This window comes from Apiospora phragmitis (genome assembly GCF_038363925.1).
Source record: "Apiospora phragmitis strain CBS 135458 chromosome Unknown utg000008l:1.0-3514335.0:1.0-3519231.0, whole genome shotgun sequence".
Classification (NCBI taxonomy): Eukaryota; Fungi; Ascomycota; class Sordariomycetes; order Amphisphaeriales; family Apiosporaceae; genus Apiospora; species Apiospora phragmitis.
Genome location: NW_027117407.1, coordinates 3,343,794 through 3,365,766, shown reverse-complemented (window position 1 = coordinate 3,365,766; position 21,973 = coordinate 3,343,794). Strand labels below are relative to the sequence as shown.

General features: G+C 53.7%; 10 protein-coding genes across 10 annotated transcripts; 5 read left to right on the top strand and 5 right to left on the bottom strand.

Annotated features, from left to right (window-relative positions):
* Positions 1-237: 237 nt before the first annotated feature.
* On the bottom strand, positions 238-1,344 carry PG994_009471 (uncharacterized protein; the record flags this gene model as incomplete). Its single annotated transcript, XM_066860880.1, has 3 exons — positions 238-468; positions 537-719; positions 784-1,344. The coding sequence occupies 3 exons, from the start codon at positions 1,342-1,344 to the stop codon at positions 238-240; spliced, it is 975 nt and encodes a 324-aa protein (XP_066714469.1).
* Positions 1,345-1,986: 642 nt separating this feature from the next.
* On the bottom strand, positions 1,987-3,440 carry PG994_009470 (MFS general substrate transporter; the record flags this gene model as incomplete). Its single annotated transcript, XM_066860879.1, has 4 exons — positions 1,987-2,176; positions 2,235-2,767; positions 2,812-3,184; positions 3,220-3,440. The coding sequence occupies 4 exons, from the start codon at positions 3,438-3,440 to the stop codon at positions 1,987-1,989; spliced, it is 1,317 nt and encodes a 438-aa protein (XP_066714468.1).
* A 3,675-nt stretch (positions 3,441-7,115) lies between these two features.
* On the top strand, positions 7,116-8,998 carry PG994_009469 (uncharacterized protein; the record flags this gene model as incomplete). The annotated part of the gene is made up of 6 exons (XM_066860878.1): positions 7,116-7,298; positions 7,357-7,414; positions 7,485-7,771; positions 7,847-8,263; positions 8,316-8,527; positions 8,644-8,998. 6 exons carry the CDS (start codon positions 7,116-7,118, stop codon positions 8,996-8,998), a joined length of 1,512 nt encoding a protein of 503 aa, XP_066714467.1.
* Positions 8,999-11,433: 2,435 nt separating this feature from the next.
* On the bottom strand, positions 11,434-11,898 carry PG994_009468 (alpha-acetolactate decarboxylase; the record flags this gene model as incomplete). The annotated part of the gene is made up of 1 exon (XM_066860877.1): positions 11,434-11,898. One exon carries the CDS (start codon positions 11,896-11,898, stop codon positions 11,434-11,436), a length of 465 nt encoding a protein of 154 aa, XP_066714466.1.
* A 923-nt stretch (positions 11,899-12,821) lies between these two features.
* Positions 12,822-13,384, top strand: PG994_009467 (uncharacterized protein; the record flags this gene model as incomplete). The annotated part of the gene is made up of 2 exons (XM_066860876.1): positions 12,822-12,903; positions 12,939-13,384. 2 exons carry the CDS (start codon positions 12,822-12,824, stop codon positions 13,382-13,384), a joined length of 528 nt encoding a protein of 175 aa, XP_066714465.1.
* A 63-nt stretch (positions 13,385-13,447) lies between these two features.
* On the top strand, positions 13,448-13,770 carry PG994_009466 (uncharacterized protein; the record flags this gene model as incomplete). Its single annotated transcript, XM_066860875.1, has 2 exons — positions 13,448-13,479; positions 13,587-13,770. 2 exons carry the CDS (start codon positions 13,448-13,450, stop codon positions 13,768-13,770), a joined length of 216 nt encoding a protein of 71 aa, XP_066714464.1.
* Positions 13,771-14,269: 499 nt separating this feature from the next.
* On the top strand, positions 14,270-15,893 carry PG994_009465 (uncharacterized protein; the record flags this gene model as incomplete). The annotated part of the gene is made up of 2 exons (XM_066860874.1): positions 14,270-15,658; positions 15,750-15,893. 2 exons carry the CDS (start codon positions 14,270-14,272, stop codon positions 15,891-15,893), a joined length of 1,533 nt encoding a protein of 510 aa, XP_066714463.1.
* Positions 15,894-16,408: 515 nt separating this feature from the next.
* Positions 16,409-17,779, bottom strand: PG994_009464 (uncharacterized protein; the record flags this gene model as incomplete). The annotated part of the gene is made up of 1 exon (XM_066860873.1): positions 16,409-17,779. One exon carries the CDS (start codon positions 17,777-17,779, stop codon positions 16,409-16,411), a length of 1,371 nt encoding a protein of 456 aa, XP_066714462.1.
* Positions 17,780-18,914: 1,135 nt separating this feature from the next.
* Positions 18,915-19,692, top strand: PG994_009463 (putative iron-dependent peroxidase; the record flags this gene model as incomplete). Its single annotated transcript, XM_066860872.1, has 3 exons — positions 18,915-18,961; positions 19,044-19,151; positions 19,269-19,692. The coding sequence occupies 3 exons, from the start codon at positions 18,915-18,917 to the stop codon at positions 19,690-19,692; spliced, it is 579 nt and encodes a 192-aa protein (XP_066714461.1).
* Positions 19,693-20,080: 388 nt separating this feature from the next.
* PG994_009462 (uncharacterized protein) lies at positions 20,081-21,143 on the bottom strand (the record flags this gene model as incomplete). Its single annotated transcript, XM_066860871.1, has 3 exons — positions 20,081-20,674; positions 20,759-20,998; positions 21,066-21,143. The coding sequence occupies 3 exons, from the start codon at positions 21,141-21,143 to the stop codon at positions 20,081-20,083; spliced, it is 912 nt and encodes a 303-aa protein (XP_066714460.1).
* Between the last annotated feature and the right edge of the window lie 830 nt (positions 21,144-21,973).

Here is a 21,973-nt window from a genome sequence, read left to right as displayed (position 1 = left end):
TGAATTGATTCTTTTTCCAGCCCGAGAAGCGGACGGAATGAGGAAACTCATGGCTTGATGGATGCATAGTCGCGCAGTCCCAGATCGACTTGTGGCCTGTATCGCCGACATAGCTGTATTCCTTTCAGGCAGTGCGCTGTTGATCTCGGCACCATTATTCCCGTGCCACGAGCGTTACCAACGCCTCAACACCCCCGGCACAATATATGGTACAATGTGTTCTTCTAGGCCACGCCCTCATGCCGCTTGCGGCACGAAAGCGTATCTGGGCATAAGAGCCATCCTCTCCTCCGGGCTCAACTCATCGTCGTATACCATCCTGACATTCTTGTCCTTTTCCTTCTTGCTCTTCTTTTCAGGCGCCGGCTCTTCTGCCGACGCGGGTGCGCCAGGGGTTGCCGAGTCGCCCTTACTGGCAGGACCCCCTCCTCGCTCGAGATCGCGGATCATCTGGTCGATGTGATCGCCCTGTTGACCTGACGCACTTGCCACCAACTCGTCGACCGTCGAAGCATTGGGAGAGTAGCCAGGGAAACCAGGTTGGCCTGGTCGAGGGGGAGGCCACTAGGCACAGGAAGATTGGATCCCGGCCGCGAGGGAAGGTTGGAGGGAGGGTAGTTGAAGCCGCCCTGGGGGTATTGCGGGGGAGGAGAAAATCCGGGAGCGCCTTGAGGAGGGAAGCCGGGATATTGACCTCCAGGAGGAGGAAATGGAGAGTTCTGTGAGAGAGGTTGTTAGCAAATTTACGATAGCAATGATTGAACATGGGACAAGGCGACGTACGAATGTACCGGGAGATGCGCTCTGGGCTGGACTCTGGCCATCTGGCGCAGCAACGGGCGGTGTGTGAGTAGGTGCTCCTCCTGCAGCCTTCAGGGCGGCAATACGGGCGCGATGTTCGGCTAAGCGCTTCTTGATGTCGTCTGGATTCTCGATCTTGAGCTTTTTGGGAGGGTTCTTGCAACCCTGGCCGGGCGAAGGGTTACCAGTGGCGGCGTATCGATCGGCTTGAGCCTGGTAGAAGTTCTGGATGATGCGCTGGTTATGCTGCTGCACGACATCCTCGGGGATACCCTCCATGCCGAAAATCTCGACGTCGAGCCCTTGACGATTGGGGAGAGCATTTTCGACGTGTGACAAGGATTCTTTATGGACTTGGTTCATGTGGACCGAGAGACCACCGGCAGTATTCAAGCGCCGCCCACAACGGTCGCATTTGAAGTGTTTGGCCTTCTGATGGGAGATCAACAACTTCAAATCCTCGAAATCTCGTTCGCAATAGTAGCACCAGGGTCGCGCCAGGATCTCCTCGACATCGGGATGGCCGCGCTTCTTCTTGCCCATGGTGAAGGTGGCAATGACTGAGGACAACGGATGTGCAGGTGTGATTAACGGCGATGGTAATGGTAGTCAATGGCAATGGTAAATTGTTGTGAGCAGAGGTTGGCGTCCGGTGATGGTGGTGATGGTTGGGTAAGGAAGGTTCGACAGCGCTGAAGTGGTAGGAGACGCGCGCTGACAGCTGAGCTAGGGATTAGCATCCGTATCGCTGCCTTCGATTGGCCAGAGCAGGAATTCCGCAACCGCAAAAACCAGGAGCAAGCTCGAACATGGATGGTTTTGGAGGTGCTGGGGCTGAAAGGTTAGTAGGTACTTAGCCTGCCTGGAAAGTGTGGCTTAGGTTAGGTGCTTTGTCCACTATCTACATTATACCTACTTATCTAATCGCAAGAACTTTAGATAGGAATAAGATTGAGCCACGGTGGCTAACCTAGGAAGGTCTTCACTTTAATTCATCTACACGGCACAGTCAGGCTCCTGCACTCCTCCTTTTATTAGACTTGCTGCATTCGGTCGAGTCACGCTATGCTTATGAGCTCACTCTTCCCACAAGTCCGGGCTTCTTTGTTCGAATCTTATTAATTGATACTATCTCAGTGCTGTTGAAGCACAATCGTCCCAGGCCACTCTAGGCCGCACTCAATTCTATTTTTTGAGTGTCTTGGGGTTGTCGTCAGAGACATGGCCCTCATCCAGGTTGACTTCTGGCACTTGCACCTCATGGCTGTGCTCCAACTCGGAAAGCACCACCCATGTCGGGAAAATAGCGAGGAGTAGAATGCCAAAGTTAAGGCCAATGCTGACAAAGTGGTTGGCATGGCCCTGGCTTTGCATACTGCACAAGATTATTAGCAATCATCAACTCGGTAGGGGCTCAGCACCATGTAACTTACGCCCACGCGACGGTCTGGCCAAGCGCTTCGAATCCACGGAGGATTCCTGTATGGTGCGACAGAGACGACAAGTTGGTCGCATATTGTCCGACCAGCCAGTAGAGGAACTGCTGGAACGCCTGTCCGGCAAAGGTCCAGAAAAACACCAAGGCGTACGTCTTCCCGAAGCCGCCCTTGAACCAGTCGAATACTGGCGATGTCTCTGCGTCATAGAACTGTTTCTGCAGGATGATGGCCCAGATCCATGTGCCGATAAGAACCACCACGGTGGCAGAGAATGCCATCTTGGCACGTGTCTTGATGAAGATGGCCTGCCGGTCAAGCACCGCGGCGATCATGAACGAGCTGAAGATGCCGGCGAAGTTGGTAAAGAACGACGAGAAGGCCCGCGCTCGGACGGTGAAGTACGTGGTTAACCACGTGCTTAAGAAACCGTTGTAAAAGTAGCTGATAAAGAAGGCCGGCATCAGCAGCAAGATCCGACGCGACGCCATCAGCTTGAAGACGGCTTTGAACTCGCCACCCCAGGTTGGCTGTTTATGAACGACGACTTTGGTCCCATCTCTGCGCGCCACACCCTGTCCGCGGGGCTCAGGCAAAGCGCAATCGGGAAGCCGAGGCACATGATGGCGATGAAGACGATATATGTAGCGGAGCCAACCGATCCCGAAGACGACTTGTTCGCGTTGAGGCCCAGGTTGATAGCTCCGCCAACAATTGGCCCGGCCGCTTTGGCCGTCTGCCATATCGCCAAGTAGAAGGCGCGGTCCTGGGGAGATGGGTAGCCAATGATGATGGCGGCCTCGGCGGCCCAGAAGAACCCAGCCGAGATACCGCAGAGGGCGCTCCCGAACAACATGAACCATGTAGTCGCGTTGACGTTGTTGGTGTACAGTCCAGCACCGTACAGGGGATACCTATGGCGCCCAGCGCCAAACCGTAACGAAGGCCTATCCGGTTGTTGATGGCGCCAGCCGCGACGCACAGTATCGCGAATAATCCATAGACGATGGCGTTGGCAGCAGAGACTGCATAGGGCTCAGCAGCACCGCCAGCACCGAGTCCGCCAAGAGCATCCCACATGCCTGGGGCTGTAAAGGAGACACCGCAGGCCACGGTGATCTGGAATGGCACGGAGCGGAAAATGGAATGCTTCACCGGGCTAGCGCCCGGCGCTTCTACCGAGTGCGTGGAATGGCTCGACATGGTATGGCTCCGTAGTACCAGTCCCGGTCTCTGGTAAGGTTTCTCTGACGCTGGCTGGCTGGATGCAAGGAGAAGGGACTGGGAGCTTCGGGTCATTATACGAACGGAGTTTTTCCTATTCATCATTGATGGGCCCAATCACGCCATCCTTAGTGCTATAATATTTTGACAGGGGCACTACTTATTGATGGGGCGCGCTTGTTCTCATCAGTGAAAACTGCCAGCTTCAGTGGAGCAGCACCCGACCGTTTGGGATCTTGAGCCGCATTGATCTGCTCACACCTCACACGTCAGACACGCGAGCAATAGGCGAGCACTACCTACCCCGTAAGGCCGGACGCTGCCTTCCTTGTTTCCTCCTCGGAACCCCAGGGGCGCAGGGTCTGGCATTCGCTGATACATCGGTGTTCTGCGGAGTAGAAGGCCTTCTTCCGTCCATGTTAGATAGAGCCCGACTCTCAAATGAGCCCAAGGAAATCAGCACGCTACTAGTGGCCTTCAGTCATCACTCACTCGGCCTAATTACAGACGTCGGCATGTCGCAATAAGGCGTAATTACTAGCCATCAACTGTGCTTCAGCTTTTGCAACACGATACCAATCGTGAAACTCGAAAGGCTTCCTTGATGTTATAACCGGTACAGCTGAAAAAACGTTGAATCTTCTAGCTTTTCGTTGGTGGCGATTACTGTGCCTAATTTGCTAGCATCGCTGGCTAGCGACCTAGCATAGACCACCATCCATGTTACGTATGAGATATTGATTTATCTGTATGTAGGCTCTGAAGTGAGCGGGTCTCGAATTGGGTCTTCCGCAGGCCTGTTACGTACTTAAATGCAGGTCCGCACTCACATCTTCAACCAGCTATCTCTCCCCAAGAATGTGCAACTAAGTAAGTGGAAGATGAAAGTGGCAAGACTACAAATCTGATCGCATCTATGAAGATATCTCTTTCCTTCTCTCATGCTGGCCGTGAAGTTGGTGATGTGACCAACAGGATCGATGTACACCTCTGGCCGGCTATTCTTTGTCCTCTGTCTTGAGTCTGTCATCATACCACTCCGGTAAGAACGTTTCGAACTCCCTCAATAGATCTTGTTGGTTCTCGAATATCGCTTTCATCTTGCCATGAACGACCGCAACCGCCTTTCCCAAGTCTGCGCTCTCGGTTCCCTGGCCTGGCCCATGAAGTTCGCTGAAGGCATTCAGGAACTCATTGTATACTTGGGGTGTTCGTTGAAATCGTTTCTGCATATGGCGTCAGAACTCGCTCTCGAGATGTGGCATCTGAGATATCAATGCATGGCTTGCCTGAACGTCTTGTATGAAACCGATGGATCGACTGAAGGTTGGATTCTGCAGAACCTCATCCGGGTCAATGGGTGACCCCCTTTTCGACATTTTGTATATAATGTAACTCGTAAGATAGGAAGGCTGTAAAGAAGAGATCTCACTAGAAACTGAATCACATTGGGTAAACGCAACTATTAACTAGAAGAATGTACGGATTGGTCGACACTTTTGTTTCTCTCAAAGTGGACGAACGGCTTCATGATCGCGTTTCTCTTTTTCGAGGGCCAGATTCACTTATAAGGCCTCCCAGACAAGGGTATGCAGGCTGTGCATGTGTCTTGTACTACCCGTGCCGTGCGAATGCATGGAGGTACTTGCAGAGCCCCCGGTGTGTTGAGCGGATCAACCGTAAGCATGCGCCGTATAAATAGGAGTCGTATTCCTCCGGCACGGGGGCCAAACATCCCTTACTTAGCTTGGTCCAAGCCCGCAGTCAACTTTAAGAACCCTACCGTTACACCAAAAAACAAAGACTGTGCATATGTGCTATTTTTAGCTCATCCCAGATATATCTGACGGTTTGCACTCAGCCATGGTACTTTCGCCAGCGGATCCGGCCTCGAATCCGGCCCCCCGCCTCGGGAGTCACTTCTGTTTAACTTGGCGAGCTAGACTGACTTACACCAGCACCGTTTTGTTCTACTTATCTTCCTCTTGCCCCCCTGAATACTTCGCAATTTTTTCTGCATCGCAGTTTTCGATCGGGCCATGTAGACGAGATACTGGTTTCAGCAAATTCCTAACTGCTTTGACTTGCGTTGTAGCACTTGACCCAATCCATCCCTGAAATCCAGAGAGGATACCTTGTTTGGGCTGAGCCACGTCTACCTACATCCAACACGAGCCTGCTTGAGGAGATCGACCCGGCACTCCCTAGCATGTATGTAAGGATGATGAGGAAGGCAGCTTGTTCTATTTTCGCCGAGTCAGTACCAGAGCAGAGACCACGGAGAAGTACGATTACTTACTCGTGGGCTCCAGTAAGCAAACATCGCTCGTTCCCTCGAACGGGTTTTATGGCATGATGATTGAGCTATGTCATATACGGCTGGCGCAGGATTCGGCAAAGCAAGCCTTACTGCTTTTGCTGCTTACGTGCGTTCTCCATCGCAATAGTATTGCGATGAAGTCATCGGCCAAGATACGATGCGTCGACTAGTTCCACGACGTGCAAACATGAGAACGCCACCTTTCCGAGTATTGTTATGTCTACATACGGTGAAAGTCTGGGCATTGCAGACAGAATGGCTGTCATACTGCAGTATACTTCTCTAACGGTACTTTTCGGGGGTACTTTGTCATGCAAACAATAACAGGATGCAGTTAGCAATCTACTTACGCCCCGGTGTAAAGCGATGCCGTGGCGGTAGCCCGTTTCAGCCATGAATGGGACTTGGGGTCTCTTTAGAGAAGGAATATTTATCTCCACCGGGCTTGGCCTCGCCAAGGGACACTGTTCGTGGGAGCAGTTGTTGGCTCCTTGGCACGATTCTGAGGTATCAGTATATACAACGAGCTCAATATGAAGGGGCCAATGTGTAGATGCAAATTTTAGGACCGAGCAAGGCTCAAGAAAGGGGGTCTGCATGGTTCAGTTGTTTGTGGCGTGGGACACCTTCAGAATGCCCTACTTTCCCAGAATAGAGGAGTATATACTCCGAATGGAAACAAGATTGCGTTACTGTGTTTTTGGATTTAAGCTGTCTATTTTCCGTCACTGTATACCTGAGTGGTCGAAACAGAACAGGATCGCCGAATATGCCCCTGACAAAGACGCGCCAAAATAGTGTCACGACCCGTATACCAAGAGCATTTGGGCAGTGGAATAGACAAAGACTGGATCTATGCTTGGATTGCGACGACGGACAATCTCGGGATCATGCTGAGGCTAGACGTAATGAACGATGAGGTAAGCTTAGTTCTGGGCTAATAGTTCTGGGCCGGACCGGTTCCGCAGCATTTCCAAAGACCCAACGACACCCTCGGTAGATTGACCAGCGAAAAGCCGCGAGGATGACCAGTCGACTTCACTCGAAGTGGACCTTCGAGTGTCCCGACTCCCTTGGCAAATGCCGTGATGGGGGTTTCCCCGCACGCTGCTGACGATAATCCTTCTAAAGTGTGGGGGAAACAGGGTTTAAGTCTATGTAGGCTCCCCAGCAGGTAGTCGGACTTTAGGGGTTCCCAGCAATACCTTCAGCTCGTCTGCCACGAGTACTACTATATAGATGCTGCACCTGTTATGACACATCCCTTATTCCCAAGCCATTATTAACGGTCAAACCAGCTGGCTCTTCCAATGATATAACAATCACACAAAATAATGTCATCCTCTCCGCCGTCCGAGAAGCCGGACCTCGGCGAGCTTGAGGTCTCGCATCATGAGCACCCGCAGCACGGATCCCCCAAGGTTGCCGAGAAGGACCGCATCGACGCTATGGCCGAAACCCCGGGCACCACCATGGCATCATTTGCGCATCTTGACGAAAAGAAGATCCTGCGCAAGGTATGATCTGTTCCCTGACGACAGATCCTTGATGGAGAGACTGAATTTCCATGCCCAGATGGATATGCGACTAATCCCTATGCTGGCCGTTCTCTATCTTCTTTCTTTTCTCGACCGTAAGTGCCTGGCCATGCGTGCCCACATCACGTCACCATGACTCCTACTAAGAGTGAGAATGCTGTCCAGGGGGCAACATCGGTAACGCCAAGATTGAAGGACTACAGGATGATCTGAAAATGTCGGGGGGTCAGTATAACTGGTGCTTGACCGTTTTCTTCTTCCCCTACGCCTTCTTCGAGGTGCCAAGCAACCTGCTGCTCAAGAAGTTTCGCCCCAGTCGCTGGCTTCCCATGATAATGGTCGCCTGGGGCACCGTCATGACTCTCATGGGCATCGTGCGAAACTACGAGGGGCTTCTGGCCGCGCGCATCTTCCTTGGCGTCGCCGAGGCTGGCCTTTATCCTGGATGCGCGGTAAGTCTTCCTTTCCAGCCTGGCCAATTGCGGGCTGTGCTCTCTCTGCGATCGTCATGTTGACACGACAGTTAGTATTACCTCACCATGTGGTACTGCCGCCATGAGATACAGCTGAGGCAAGCCATGTTCTTCTCCGCCGCTTCCATCGCTGGGGCTTTCAGCGGTCTCCTCGCCTTCGCCATCTCGAAGATGGACGGGGTTGGCAACCTAGAGGGCTGGCGGTGGATCTTCATCCTAGAGGGCATGGTTACGGTCCTTGTCGCCGCTGGCGCGTTCTTTTGCCTATACGATTTCCCCGAAACAGCCACCTTTTTGACCGAGGAGGAAAGAGCCTTTGTCGTATTTCGCTTAAAGTATGGCCAGCAGAAGGAAAGTGATAAGGGAGAACGCCATGTTGCGGTGGCTGAGTCCGAAGAGTTCCACTGGCGGTATATCTGGGATGCCTTCAAAGACTGGCAGATCTGGCTGAACGTCATCGTCTATTGGGGTGTAAGTATTGCAGCGACCTGCAGACGAGGCCTCGAGGCTAACAACTTGGTAGATCGTATGCCCGCTCTACGGAATCAGTCTCTTCCTACCCAGCATAGTCAATAACCTTGGCTACAAGTCGAGCACGGCGCAACTGATGACAGTTCCGATCTACATCGTAGCTGCCGTTCTCGCCGTGATTGTTGCGTACGTATCAGACAGGATTCGGAAACGAAGCCCCTTTGTGATCTTCTTCCTTCTCATGATGGTGGTTGGTTTTGCCATGTAAGTCCGGCTCGGTTGTAATATTGCGAGTTAACAGGGGCTAACCATCAATACGTAACGCAGGTGTATCTCAACGACCAACCCCAAAGTGGTTTACGGCGGAGTTTTTGTTGCAGCCTGCGCCATCTATTCGGCGTTCCCGGGAACATTGCGTGGCTGAGCAACAACCTTGCTGGAAGCTACAAGCGCAGTGCCGGGATGGCCATCCAGATCGGGGTGGGCAACCTTGGCGGTGCCATGGCGTCCAACTTCTACCGACAGAAGGATTCGCCGCACTATGCGCTGGGCCACGCTTTGGAGCTAGGCTTCGTGACGGCTGGCATCATTGCTGCGGTCATCCTCATTTCAGCATACGGGACTATCAACAAGAAGCGTGCCAAGTTCATGAACCAGCAAGAAGACCTACAGTTCTCCCATGCGCAGCTTGCTATCCAGGGGGACAAAGCTGTCACTTCTAGATATATGTACTAATTAGATATGAGCAGGAGGCAGAACAAGCAGACCAACTAGTTATATGGGACTCAAGTGAACCAGGGCGTCGGTTATAATCTGTGGCATGGGTTTTCAGCTCTTCGTGCTCTCACGTAACCCCATGTAGATCAATGTGTATCAAACCGCCTAAATTTCTTGGTGTTGTGATATGAAATCCGTGTGTCAGCAATAAAAAACCAATTCTCCTCGACAATGTCGTTTGTAGGCAAGGTTTGCTGTTTGGTGTTTGCTGATGAGGCTGACTGTCTTGAGTTTTCGACGGAACATTGAAGCTCAAGTTATGAGTATACCAAAAGGGAAAGAATTCGAGGTAGAAATTAACTTTCTTTGCCAGGAAATACAAAGATGCAACTGCCACTATAGGGTTACAATTAGATAAAGTGTTATTGAGTAGAACAGGAGTGAGTCACGTGGGAGACAGGGGCTGGATTTCCAGCTCCATGAAACAACCACTTGCAGAAGAGCAAGCACCACTGCCCTGCTTAGAACGTATTTGCGTTTCCGGTACTACACAAAGTACTTGAGGGTCATAAAGCAATCCGGTTATGCGAACTTTCTGCCTCAGAAGACCTGACATCTTCACGTCAAAGCAGAGGCAGTATCCAGGTTGTGCCCCATGCTGTCATCGCACAATGGCGGTATTATGAGGCCTCTTACAGACTTTATGCATATTTCTACTGTTTCAAGGGACTACGTTTGATGATATGTAGTATACGCAGTTCATATATTACAAGGATGATGGATGGCAGCGCAGGGACCTGTTTTCGTTTCGCCCCTATTCGATGTGCACCAGTGTATGTAGGGTGTGATAACGTCTTGTAGCTTCCGTTGAACTAGAGATGCATGAAGAGTAAACCCCGAACCCATGGAAATAGTCTCTTGAAGGGGAGGGTTCAGGCCGACGTTGATAGGCAGGTGGTGGGCGTTGAAGGATGGAGCAGGGGTTGAAGCCGCTGCGAGCTCTGATTGGCTGGCTCGACCTCAGGTCATAAAAGGGTCTATCACTTTAAAAGCCCCCTTCCCTCCTCTACCCTCCTTTTCTGATCTTCTCCTCCTTCATCTATCAAAAATACAGAATCCTCTGTTTCCATCGATAAGACTCCCACAACCATCGATTGCATCCACTTGCATCAAAATCCCCAGCCCCTGACCCCCTGAAAACTATCTGATACTAGTTATGGCGTCCCTCCCGTGTATGTCTCTTACCGCCTACGCACCCGCCATGTCAGCGCTCCGAAACTAACATAGACTTGCAGCATACCGGGCCACACCTTTCCCGCACTATGACTCTCTGCTCTTCCAGAGGCATAGGACGCCGGTGCATCACATGGTTGGCGGTGCACAGAACCAGCCTGGTGGGAACTCCCCTTATACTAGGCAATGGTTGAGACTCCTGAGGAAGCTAACATGAATGCACCCCGAGATACTTCGTCGCCTTTCAGTGATGCTATGGGGACTTACAGAGTACCCAGGAGCTATGCGGAATGGTCGATATTCATGGAAGGGAGGGATGCCGAGATGCTTCATTTGCAGGACCAATAAGACGGCACGGACAATCGTCTCTGGACCACCTACAGATGCATGATACCTCGTATGCTCCGGCGAGATCAACCGCGGTTGCTGCTGGTTTGAAATCCAGAGCAGAAGTGAGAAAGTGGTCCAACCCAGAGCCGGGGGTAGAGTCACGTGCCACCGCCCTCCAGCCAAAGGTATCGCGGCAGCATAGCGAACATCACAGATCCAGGGGGAGCCATGCCACAATCAGCCAGAACAAACTCCATGAGGAGCCCAAGATGATTTCGTTCGATCCTGCTGTCGAGGTCATCAATTTGTCTAGCAGAGATCCAAACCGACGCCGTCGACGGCAGCAAACTACACGGGAGAGGGGCGTTTCGGCGACCATTCCACCAAGGGCACCTGAAATAGAGCGGCTCTCTACGCCAGATTTTGATCCTCCATCATCGGCCCAGTCCTTTTGTGCCTGTTGCACCAACCCGGAAGCACACAGGTATTCCGTCAGCAGGCAAAACAAGCTGGAAAACCAAAGTCAGTTGCCATGTCCCAGCTACATATTTATAATGCTGACAGTGATGTAGTAATGGAGGCCAAGGGATACATAGGAAGAACTTCGCAAAGGCCTAGAAGAATCGAGTATCGCTCGGATGACTTTATTTTGTTCCCCTGACTGCTTTTCCTTTGAAGACTAAGATTGCTCAATCTTCGGACGGGTTCTTCCTAGGTGTCAAGTGGTAATATTGAAAACGAGAGATGGTGTTTGTCATGCCGGGTTTCCATCCCATATCTTTCCTTTCATATGGTTGGTACACATTAGTCGCTGTCTTCTACTTCGAATAAAGAAAATTGTGCGAAATTAATCCGATTGCTTTGGAAATTGTCGCCAAGTAGAAATGTGCTTAAAACTTCAGCTGATTGAACAACTCGTTTTGAGGGAACCCGAGATGAAAACGTCCGCACCCACCCGACTCCAACAACACGCCTTCTCCTGCCTCGAAACCCAGCACGCTACCGCCACCCTGCCGCCGGTCGTCGTCGATGAACCTCATCTGCGAGTACTCGTCCCCGCTGACCGCCGCCTGCCACTTTGGGATCATGAAGCCGAATATCGTCCCCTCCACCTCCTCGTACAGGCCCTGCTTCGTGTGGACGCTGCGGAAGGCCCCCGTGATCCGGAAGGGCATAGGGGAATTCGGCCACGCGACCTTCCGCAGGTCGGCCAACGTGAACGACGAGTGGAGCTCCACCCGCTGCGTGGGCTGGAAGACGGTCACCATGGCGTAGGGCAGCGTCGCGCGGGGCTCCGCCTCCTGCACGGTCCCGTCGTAGGCAATGCTGTACGCCTTGCCTTCTATCTGGACCATTTCATTGGGTGGCGTCGCGAAAGGAAGCGCGCCGGATCCTCCACCGCCGTTCTGGGAGGAGTCCGAGCTCTCTTTCGAAGACTCCAACGCCGTACGTTCCGTGGTTAATCAGGTCGGCCACTCGCGGCCCCCCTTGCTCAGTCCCGCCGCAAACGCGGGCCAAAGCGAGTACTGGTAGATATCGTTAGGAATGGAGGATGGCATATTGACTATGTATAGATAGATAGCCGGTAATCTAAAGGCCAAAGTTGATGGGATTTATTTACCAAACGGTGAGTCTGGAAAAGAAGAGAGGTGAAAAGAATCATAACACTCAGCAACAACACCACGGACAATTGTTTCTGGTCTTGCTTGCTGTATCTATAGTACCTGAACTCCGATGAGGGCGGGGTAATGTTTGATGACCATTTCCATGTCTTGCTTTGTGCCGCGCGCTACTATTACCACGTCGTACAATATGTGACATTCGATACCGTTAGCGGTGGTGCCGAACTCTAACTGGTACCACCACATGCACTTACAGTACTTACAAATATGAGGAACGGACCAGCTCAGACGTCTCCGGTGGACAGGGTCCGGACCAACCATTACCACCCTGACGAATGTTCGTTGTAGTCTCTAGCCCCTGCTCTTGCCCCTGCCCCTGCCCCGCAGCAGCCACGGACTTTCGGATATGCACCCCGCATGCTAGCTGCACGTTGCTGAGAGCTTCGGCATTGATCGATCGATCCCATAGCTGTCATCCGAAATGTGTGAAGTCTCCACCTGGGAGGGAGAGCGGTTATCATCTTGAAGCTTAAACCCTGAACAAGTCTTGCCGGCTTCTTCTTCTTCCCCATGCTTAGCGTTGGATGAGCCTTGCCGGTACGCATCGATACTTGAAGCTCATTTTACTCAATTTTCATCAAACACTGTGACCCGAAATGGCGCCCCAGCTCCGTCTCCAATTCAAAGTCGCCATCGTGACGGGCGGCGCCTCGGGCTTCGCCGCGGCATCGCCGCCAAGTTCGTCGAGGAGGGCGCCCAGGTCATCATCGCAGACCTGTCCGACGACGCGGGAGACGCCGCGGCCGCCGAGCTGAAGTGCGACTTTGTGCGCGCCGACGTAACGCGGCGCGCGGACTGGGAGGCGCTACTGCGGACGGCCATCGACCGGTTCGGCGGGCTCGACATAGTGGTCAACAATGCCGGCATGACGTACGCCAACAAGCCGACCGAGACGGTCACGGAACAGGACTTCGACCTGGTCATGAGCGTCAACGTCAAGTCGGTCTGGCTGTCGACCGACGTGCTCCTGCCGTACTTCCTCGAGAAGCGGCGGCCCGGCTGCTTCATCCAGATCGCGTCGACGGCGGGGGTGCGGCCAAGACCCAATCTGACGTGGTATAATGCGTCCAAGGCGGCTGTCATCAATGCAACCAAGGTGCGGGCGGAGAATGGAGCGAGCCCCAAGCCCCCTACTGTCATAAAAGCAGAGGGCGCATAGCTGCTTGATTGCTATTGATCCCAAACACAGCAATGCATCAAACTAACTTGACCGCTACAGACTATGGCGGTTGAATACGGGCCTAAGCAGATTCGGTTCAACTCGGTATCTCCTGTCGTGGGGAGCACAGGAATGCAAGTTCCTCCAATGCCCCACCAGATTTGCACACATGGCGATAATAAACTAATCCAAATGCGAGCAGGACTCATCTGTTCCTAGGCAAACCGGATACCGAAGAGAACCGGAAGGGGTTCCTATCTGTAGTGCCACTAGGTCGTGGCTCGACTCCAGCGGATGTTGCAAACGCTTGCTGCTATTTAGCAAGTGAGGAGGCCTCGTTCATTACGGGAGTCAATCTTGAGGTGGACGGTGGCCGCTGTGTGTGAGATGGGCACTGGATCATATCAGGCATACGGGCTGATTCGACAATACTTTGGAGTGGAAAATGGTATCTAGGTAAGGGTACAAGTCATGTATTGATTGTCTTTGATTTGGCTGGCCTCTACGATTACTGAACATCAATACAAGAATTAGGCCTCACTCACTGTTGCTAGGCAGCTAGGTACGGTGCAGGTATCGAAGCCTCAAGAAATTAATACTTGATCCTAACGACGGCCCCTAAAATGGTGTCCTTCCCGCTGTGGAGATCCCCCGCACCTTCTCCAGTTGCTCCACCTGATCATTCATTCCCCTTGGTAGTAGGACGACGGGATGGCGGATGTACGTCATCGGCTTCATCCGACAAACAACTGGTACCAACCCGTGTCATCTGATTGAAGATATTCGAGTAGCCAAATCACCAGAAATAGGGCCTATTCGGATTCCAGCTCACCTCGAGGAGTAGTTCACCAATTCTGGGCATGGTTGACGTCGACTTCAGTCACCATGCCGGACACCAAGCAAACCACAGCCATCCAGCTGCCCTTCCAACTCAGCGATGAGAGTCTTGTACAGCAAGCCAGCTGCTACATCCACGGCAAAATCATTCCGGCACGGCGTGGCGGTACCTTCGCAGTACAGGATCCTGGCTCCGGAACGACCTGGGCACACAGTGCCGACAGCACCATCGACGATATTGAGCCCGCAGTACACTCCAGCGCCATCGCCTTCGCCACCTACCGCCAGACCCCACCGCGGCAGCGCGCCAAGCTGCTGCACGCCTGGCACCGCGAGATCGAGGCGCACCGCGACGACCTGGCGCGGGTGCTGGTCGCCGAGACGGGCAAGCCGCTGGCCGAGGCGCGCGGCGAGCTCGACTACGCCCTGAGCTTCGCCTGGTGGTTCGCGGGCGAGGCCGACCGCGTCGAGGGCGCGACGGTGGTGAGCGCCGTGCCCGGGCGCCGCGCCCTGACCATCAAACAGCCCGTCGGCGTCGTCGCGGCCCTGGTGCCCTGGAACTTCCCCGTCGCGCTGCTGCTGCGCAAGGCCGCCGCCGCCCTGGCCGCCGGCTGCACCATGGTGGTCAAACCGTCGCCCGAGACGCCGCTGACGGCCCTGGCCCTGGCCCAGCTCGCGGCGCGCGCGGGTTTCCCGCCGGGAGCCCTCAACATCGTGCCGACGAGCCTCGAGCACACGCCCACCGTCGCCGAGGCCCTGTGCCTGCACCCGGCCGTGGCCAAGGTCACCTTCACGGGCAGCACGCGCGTCGGCAAGATCATCGCGGCCTTGTGCGCACCCAACCTCAAGAAAGCCACGTTTGAGCTCGGCGGAAACTGTCCCTTCATCGTTTTCGACGACGCGGACCTGGAACAGGCCGTCGAGCAGCTCATGGCGCTCAAATGGCGGCACGCGGGCCAAGCCTGCGTCACGGCGAACCGGGTCTACGTGCAGGACGGGGTCCACGATGCCCTGGTGAAGGCGCTCGTCGAGAAGACGGCGTCCGCCATCCGAGTCGGGCACGGCATGTCGGAAGACGTCACGATGGGACCGCTGACGACGGCCCGCGGGCTCGACAAGGCCGAGCAGCTCGCCCGAGACGCGCTGGACCAGGGCGCGGAGCTCGTGCTGGGCACGGGGAAGCGGCACGCGGTCGAGGGGCACCCGGACGGGCACTACATGGCGCCGGCGATCATGATCAACATGCACGACGAAATGGCCATGAGCCAGGAGGAGGTCTTCGCGCCGCTGCTGGCCATATACGCTTTCGAGACGGAGGAGGAGGTGACGAAGCGCGCCAACAACACGCCCATGGGCTTGACGAGCTACGTCTTCACCAAGAACGTCGATCGGCTGTGGCGTATGTTCGAGAAGCTCGAGGCAGGCATGATAGGACTTGTAAGTTTCCCTCCTCTAAGACATTCATGCATACAGTCATGACGGGTCCGAACTGTGGATGCTGACATGGTGCGTTCGCGCGTACATCTAGAACACGGGCAACTGTTCATCGGCCGAGGCCCCATTTGGCGGCATCAAGCATAGCGGGGTTGGAAAGGAGAGTGGGAAGGACGTGGCGATTAACGAGTTCATGATAACGAAGACAGGAACATTGACGGTCGAGGGTCACTACTAGTTCCCCGTTTGGGTGGTAACGGGTGTTGACTATGAAAACCCCAAGCACGTATGCATGCAGTATCGCTCTAAGGAAAAAAGCCAAAGGAAAGAAATGTATAAGCGACTGCTCCAGAACCCAGGTTAGCGATTCGGGTCGGAGACGAGATGAGGTAGACACATGCTAGGGGTCATGTAGAAGAAGAGCAGGAAAAAGAGCAGATTGTCCCGATCCTACAATATCAATGCTCAGCTTGACCTTTCTGATTGCTGATGCCGATTTGACAGGTACAGTCTCAAGCCGAACAAAGACTGCAGTACATCATCGTTCAAGACATTCAGTTTATTAAGCGCCTGCACTGTGAGCTATATTTTGGGGACATGAAACATAACCCTAACTCCAACCTTGCCCATTGCCTGTCGTTATCATGATTGTAATGGATGATTCCCAGGTGACCACCGAGGCCATACCTACGAAGGCAGATAAAAGGTCATCCGATTAAATGAATCATGCTACATTATCGTAATAACTATGGCTCAATTTTCGGGTTCTGCAGGTGCTCGTTCTTGGGATGGAGGTTTAATTCTCAACAACGAGCAAAGTGTGTCCTGGATAGCTATCAACGTCTGAACGTCGCGCTCCTTGTCCTCCACATATGGACCGTCAAGTATTAAATCGGGGTCGTACATATATCTGGCCATCAAACTGCGCCGTTCGCTGTCGAGGCTGTTGCGGACATCGCGAAGCTGGAGGATCAGCGACCGAATGGTATCGGGGTTAAGTTGGCAAAACTCGTGGTACGTGATCCCACCAGCCATACTGTAGTCGAGCCACTCCGAGGCATGATTGGATAGCATCGTACCGAGGCCCGCCTTGATAAGAGCGTATGATCTGGCAAGGCTCTGCAGAGTCTCTAAGTCCACAGCCGCAGCCTGTCGCTGGACGAGGGCGGAGAACTCGCTTTGGGAGGAATCAATCTCATCCTTCAGATCATACAGCTCACGCCGTAAGCGCGAGACAGATGCATCATTTCCCGGGCCCCAATGAGTCTCGTACTGTCCCGCCGCTGGCGAACCATTGGTCGGTGCCATGTGTAGGTTAGCAGCGTGGAACTCGTCATAATCAGCCTGCAGAATGGGAATGAACCCGCTTATCGCAGCATTGGACTCGACCAGGGAAGACTTGTATTTGGAGATACCCCAAGAAGCGTCGTCGGCGCTGGATGCGGAATGGGCTTCACCAATATGACGTTGGAGCAGGCGTTGCAACCCCAGTAGCTCGATGCGGAGATTTGACATCCACTCGTAAAGTCCGGGGTCTAGAGGCAAATCACTAGTCTGGTGGGTATCCCAGTGTTTCGAGTACCCTTCCACGATGGGCTCGAGCGTCTTAAGAGCGTCGCGGACTCTACCGCACTCGCTTCGTAGTTCTTTGGTGCCTTCGAGTGGTGAGAAGTTGCCATGGAAGCTGATGGCGCTCATGATTTCGCCAATGAGCTTCCCCAGCGACGTCGTGACCTTCAAGAGATAGGGCGGATTCCAGTCTGCGTCCAATATCTGATTCATGGACGCAGTCGAAGACCAAGTAGACTCTGGCATTGCTGCACTTTTTGTTTTGCCCTCAGCATTATCAACATCACCGAGGCATTCGAGATCTTCTTCTCCCTCACTTTCTTCATCTGATGTCCAAGTGGGACTTGATTTGGTAGGGTCTTTGGTGGCATCAGCATTGCGCGGCGAAAGTGATAATGTCTTAGACTTGGAGGCACCGTCATCCTCATCTTGGCTGTCTTCGGATATGCTCAAGGAGACGAAAGAGAAAGTATCGTCGGTAGTAGCATTGGTGATGTCTTGCCAGTCATCGGCAATACTGTCAGTGTCAGGCTGATTCGCCACGACGGGCGCCATGGCGCTAATTCCCGGTCGCATCGCAGTGAGGCGAAAGCGGTATAGGATTAACGTAGAGATGGACGAATCGAGGTTGAGCAATGTAGCTAGAAAGGGTTGCTTCGTTTGCACAGCTCTCAAGGCCGGAGATGTTAGGCCTCAGTGCTGCAGGCGGCGAAATAGAGGGAAGTTGGGTATGGGAAGATGTATATATTAACCACTGGGGGCTTAGAGTTGACTTGTCCGAGATGGGCTCAGAATGGATGACTCCTGTACTCTAGCAAGCCCTAGAATCAGTTGAGAAGATGATAATGAAGGCCGGCCATGTTGAATGTGTTTGCACCAAAAAAGAGAGCGATCAATGCCAATCACCTCACCTGCACAAGCAGCAATAGCCGCATTTGGGCAGGCAACCACTTGAAGGAAGTAGCAAACGCTATTTCCCCGCCTAAAGATAAGGTACATAGATGTGGAGCAGCGTGGGGCAACAGGGCAACAGGGCAAGTGCAGGTCGGTCGCCTTACCTTGTGGGGGCCGCTGAGGGGCTGCTTACTGGGGGCCTGCACTGTGGCCTGCACCTCTGGCACCTCGGGCTTTGGGCAAGGATGTAAGCCTCACTTCTTTCTACATGCTCTATGAGCAGCACTCTTTCGAACGACCTGCTTGCTAGGCGAATGCCATCCCAGGCCACCCTAATTAGCAGCGCGACCAGCCTGTGACAATGATGGATGACAGGATATGTATCGAACAAAATAGATGGGTCCAACAACCACCAGCGGAAACTCTATCAGCACCTTGCATGAGCGGGGTATGGGGATATGCTCGTCAGTCCGAATACCTAGGAGACCATGATGCAACTCTGGAACTCACTTAATGCATGGTAGCAATTCCAGGTTTCCGGTAATGATGTTCCAGAAGCTGTCATCTTCTATAAGACATAACGGCCCCAGGAAGAAGCTACGGCTTCATCGGGACCGCTGCATCCAACAGACTCGCTATCATCGCCAGCAGCCCTAACTCCTCGCCTTGGTCTTCATCTGTAAAATGTCGCGCCGCGAGGATACAGGAAAACGATTACGGATCATTGCCGTTAAGGATCCCAATTCGCCAAGGACGACCACTGTCTACTACTAGGCTCTGCCAGCAGCAGAAGAAGATGGCCCGCCACCGGGTGCCCATCGCGCCGCAAAGCGTCGACGCGCGGTGACCTGCTGTTTCACATCCGCGCAGAGCGGCGGGACCTGTGTTTCGAGTTCGAGCGGTAGCTGCTGGATTCGCTGGGTAGGGGCGACGACCGCGTGGTCGAGGTCGTCGACGAGACGGTAGGCTTCCGCTACTTCGATGCTCGAGACCTCCTTGGCTTTGTGGACGGAACAGCGAACCCGGTGGGTGCGTCGCTGCCATAATCGGTGCTCGTTGCGGAATCCGACGTTCTGGTCCCCGGTGACAACGGCAACAATGCCTCGGCATATACTGATTTCTTCGCAACGTCCGCGGCGGTGGGCGGAAGATACGTCGTGGTGCAGAAGTACCTACAGGACATGGCGCGGTGGAACTCTCTCAGCACCGAGAAACAGGCGTCCGTCATCGGGCGGACGAAGCTGACCAACGAGGAGCTGGACGACGTGACGGCGACGGCGCAGCCCAAGGCACACAAGACGCTCACGACCATCGTGAATGAGCAGACGGGCGAAGAGCACGACATTCTACGGGACAACATGCCGTTCGGGTGGCCAGGAACAGACCAGTTCGGCACCTACTTCATCGGCTACTCGCGGCGGCTGTGGGTGGTCGAGAAGATGCTTGAGCGCATGTTCGTCGAGGTTCCGCCCGGCATGCACGATCGAATCTTGGACTACTCGGCGGCGCTTACGGGGACGACGTTCTTTGCGCCATCAGCTAGTTTCCTGACGAGCCTGAACATGGGTGACTAGTTGGGGTGCAAATTCAGCTACACCATGCTTATCATCCATCCTCGGAACGATCATCACCAACGCTTATTCACACCGCGCGACGCTGGTGGTACTGGGACATCCAGAAAGAATAAACCGCATATTCATATCATCATATGTATTGTTTTTGTCCCCATTACGGGGCCCATCATCTCAGCGAGGTGTCAAACGAAAGTCTATGTGAATTAACTAATAGCTAACTAATAAATTACCAGGAGGCATCAAAGTATAGATGCCCAAACGAATCGAAGGTATGCATCTCATATTATCCATATCCATTACTCCTCATGGCACTCCCGTATATAACCCATGAAACATGAGACGGGGAATGTGACCCCCGAACAGGTTCTGACCATGGACTTTCGTCCACTTACAGAGCGGCGACAATACCGACAGCACCAGCCAAAACTCCGCCGACAAGCTTCGCGACACCCTGGGTGGCCGCGGCAGCGACGGGCACATACGAAGGAGTGGTCGTGGTCGGGATCGCACCGTGGCCGCTGGCCGTCGCCGTCTCCTTGCTAGTCACGACAGCTACGCTGGCCGAGATGGTCGTAGTGGGGTAGGGAGCGGGCGTCTCGGTAGGCTTGGAGGATCCGTTGGCGGTGGTATCGCACGAGGTGGTCTCGGCAGCCTTGGTGGTTTCCTCGGCGGCCTTGGTACTCTCGACAACCTTGGTGGTCTCCTCAGCTTTGGTGCTCTCGGGGACCTTGCTAGTCTCCTTGGCCTTGGTAGACTCGGGAGCCTTGGTGGTTTCGGGGGCATTGGTCGGCTGGCTGGCCCAGGCGTCGCATTGTTCCACGCCGGCCTCTAAGGCCTGCGAGAGCTCAGCGGACGTGCAAGAGCTGAGCATGCAGGGAGCAACGATGGGGGTCAGGGCCGCCTGCTTGTCATCGTTGCACTGGCAGGCCATGTCGCCTACAGTGCAGCCAACCTTAGGCAGGGACTCCTTGATACAGGGAATCTGTTTGCGGGCGAGGCGAGGTTAGTACCAGGATCCCAGGGCGGTTCCGGGATGTGTGTGTACGCTGGGGGTAAGTTAACTTACAGCGCATTGAGGCAGGCCGTAGAAGTCTTCGCCACGGGCAGCAACGGACCTGTAGCCCAGTCTCTTGCAGTGTGCGTCGCCGGCCTTTTGCGCCTTCAAGAGGTCCCTCATGGAGCAAGAGCCGAACATGCAGGGGGTGATGATGGGGGTGATGCGGGACTTGGTGTCAGAGTTGCATTGGCAGGCCTTGTCGTCTAGACCACAACCGACCTTGGGGAGGGCATCTCTAATACAGCCGACCTGTTTGGGAGGGTTAGGTCAATGTCGGCGGGTCAACGTGGGATGCATGGGGGCGTGGGAGACTTACAGCGCAGTCAGGGACGCCGGGGAAACTACCCTGAGCAGCAGCAAGAGCTGCGGATGCGAGGATGAAAGATGCCTTCATTGTGATTAGGTTGGTGGATATTGGAAGGCTGGAGCGATGCAATTGTTCAAGAGAGTGCGTGGCTGATCAATGAATTAGGTACTGAGTGAGTGCTGATGATGGCCAATGTAAGCAGAAGACATGAACGTATTTGTAGTGATGTCGGATAGGCGAGAGGATCCGGCCATCATGTTACGATAGCACCATTCTCAAACGAGAATGGGCGGTGATGCACTATTGAAAGGCACGATGCTGCACTCATACAGCCATCACAATTGCACGATGGACGCGCAAGCCAGTTGGGGCTAATGAGAGTCAATAGCGAGCGTCGCATCGAGGCATGATTCTCATATTATCGCTCTCTACGGAGGCCATTAAGGTCCAAACGAAACGAAACAGCAGATTACATTCAGATGCGTTCCTAGATACCGTCGTACGGTCCCTTGCATACGAGATTGCATATTGCATAACGGAAATATTTTCCGTTTTTGGTTATGTAATTATGGGAACATGTTATGCTGCCTTCTCGCGCGGACACCAGCACCCGCACTTGCACCGATTTTTGAACTGGGGAAGTACCTGCCTTGCCTGTCTGTCACAATGTCGACTGTTGAGTCTGAACTGCTACCGCGTTGATTCATGGGGTTCGTTATTTCATTTCTCATTATATTATCCATATGTTATGCCATCGTAGACCCCAGGTCCGTCGTGGCCATACATGAAATCCCATGTGATTCCAGCACTTTCTCCAACCCATTCCCGACATCACGCTATCACCACCCTTCTAGCCTCGCCTGAACACATGGTGGTCGCCTGTTTCCCAGGGAAACCCACCTTCCTGTTGCCTGCCG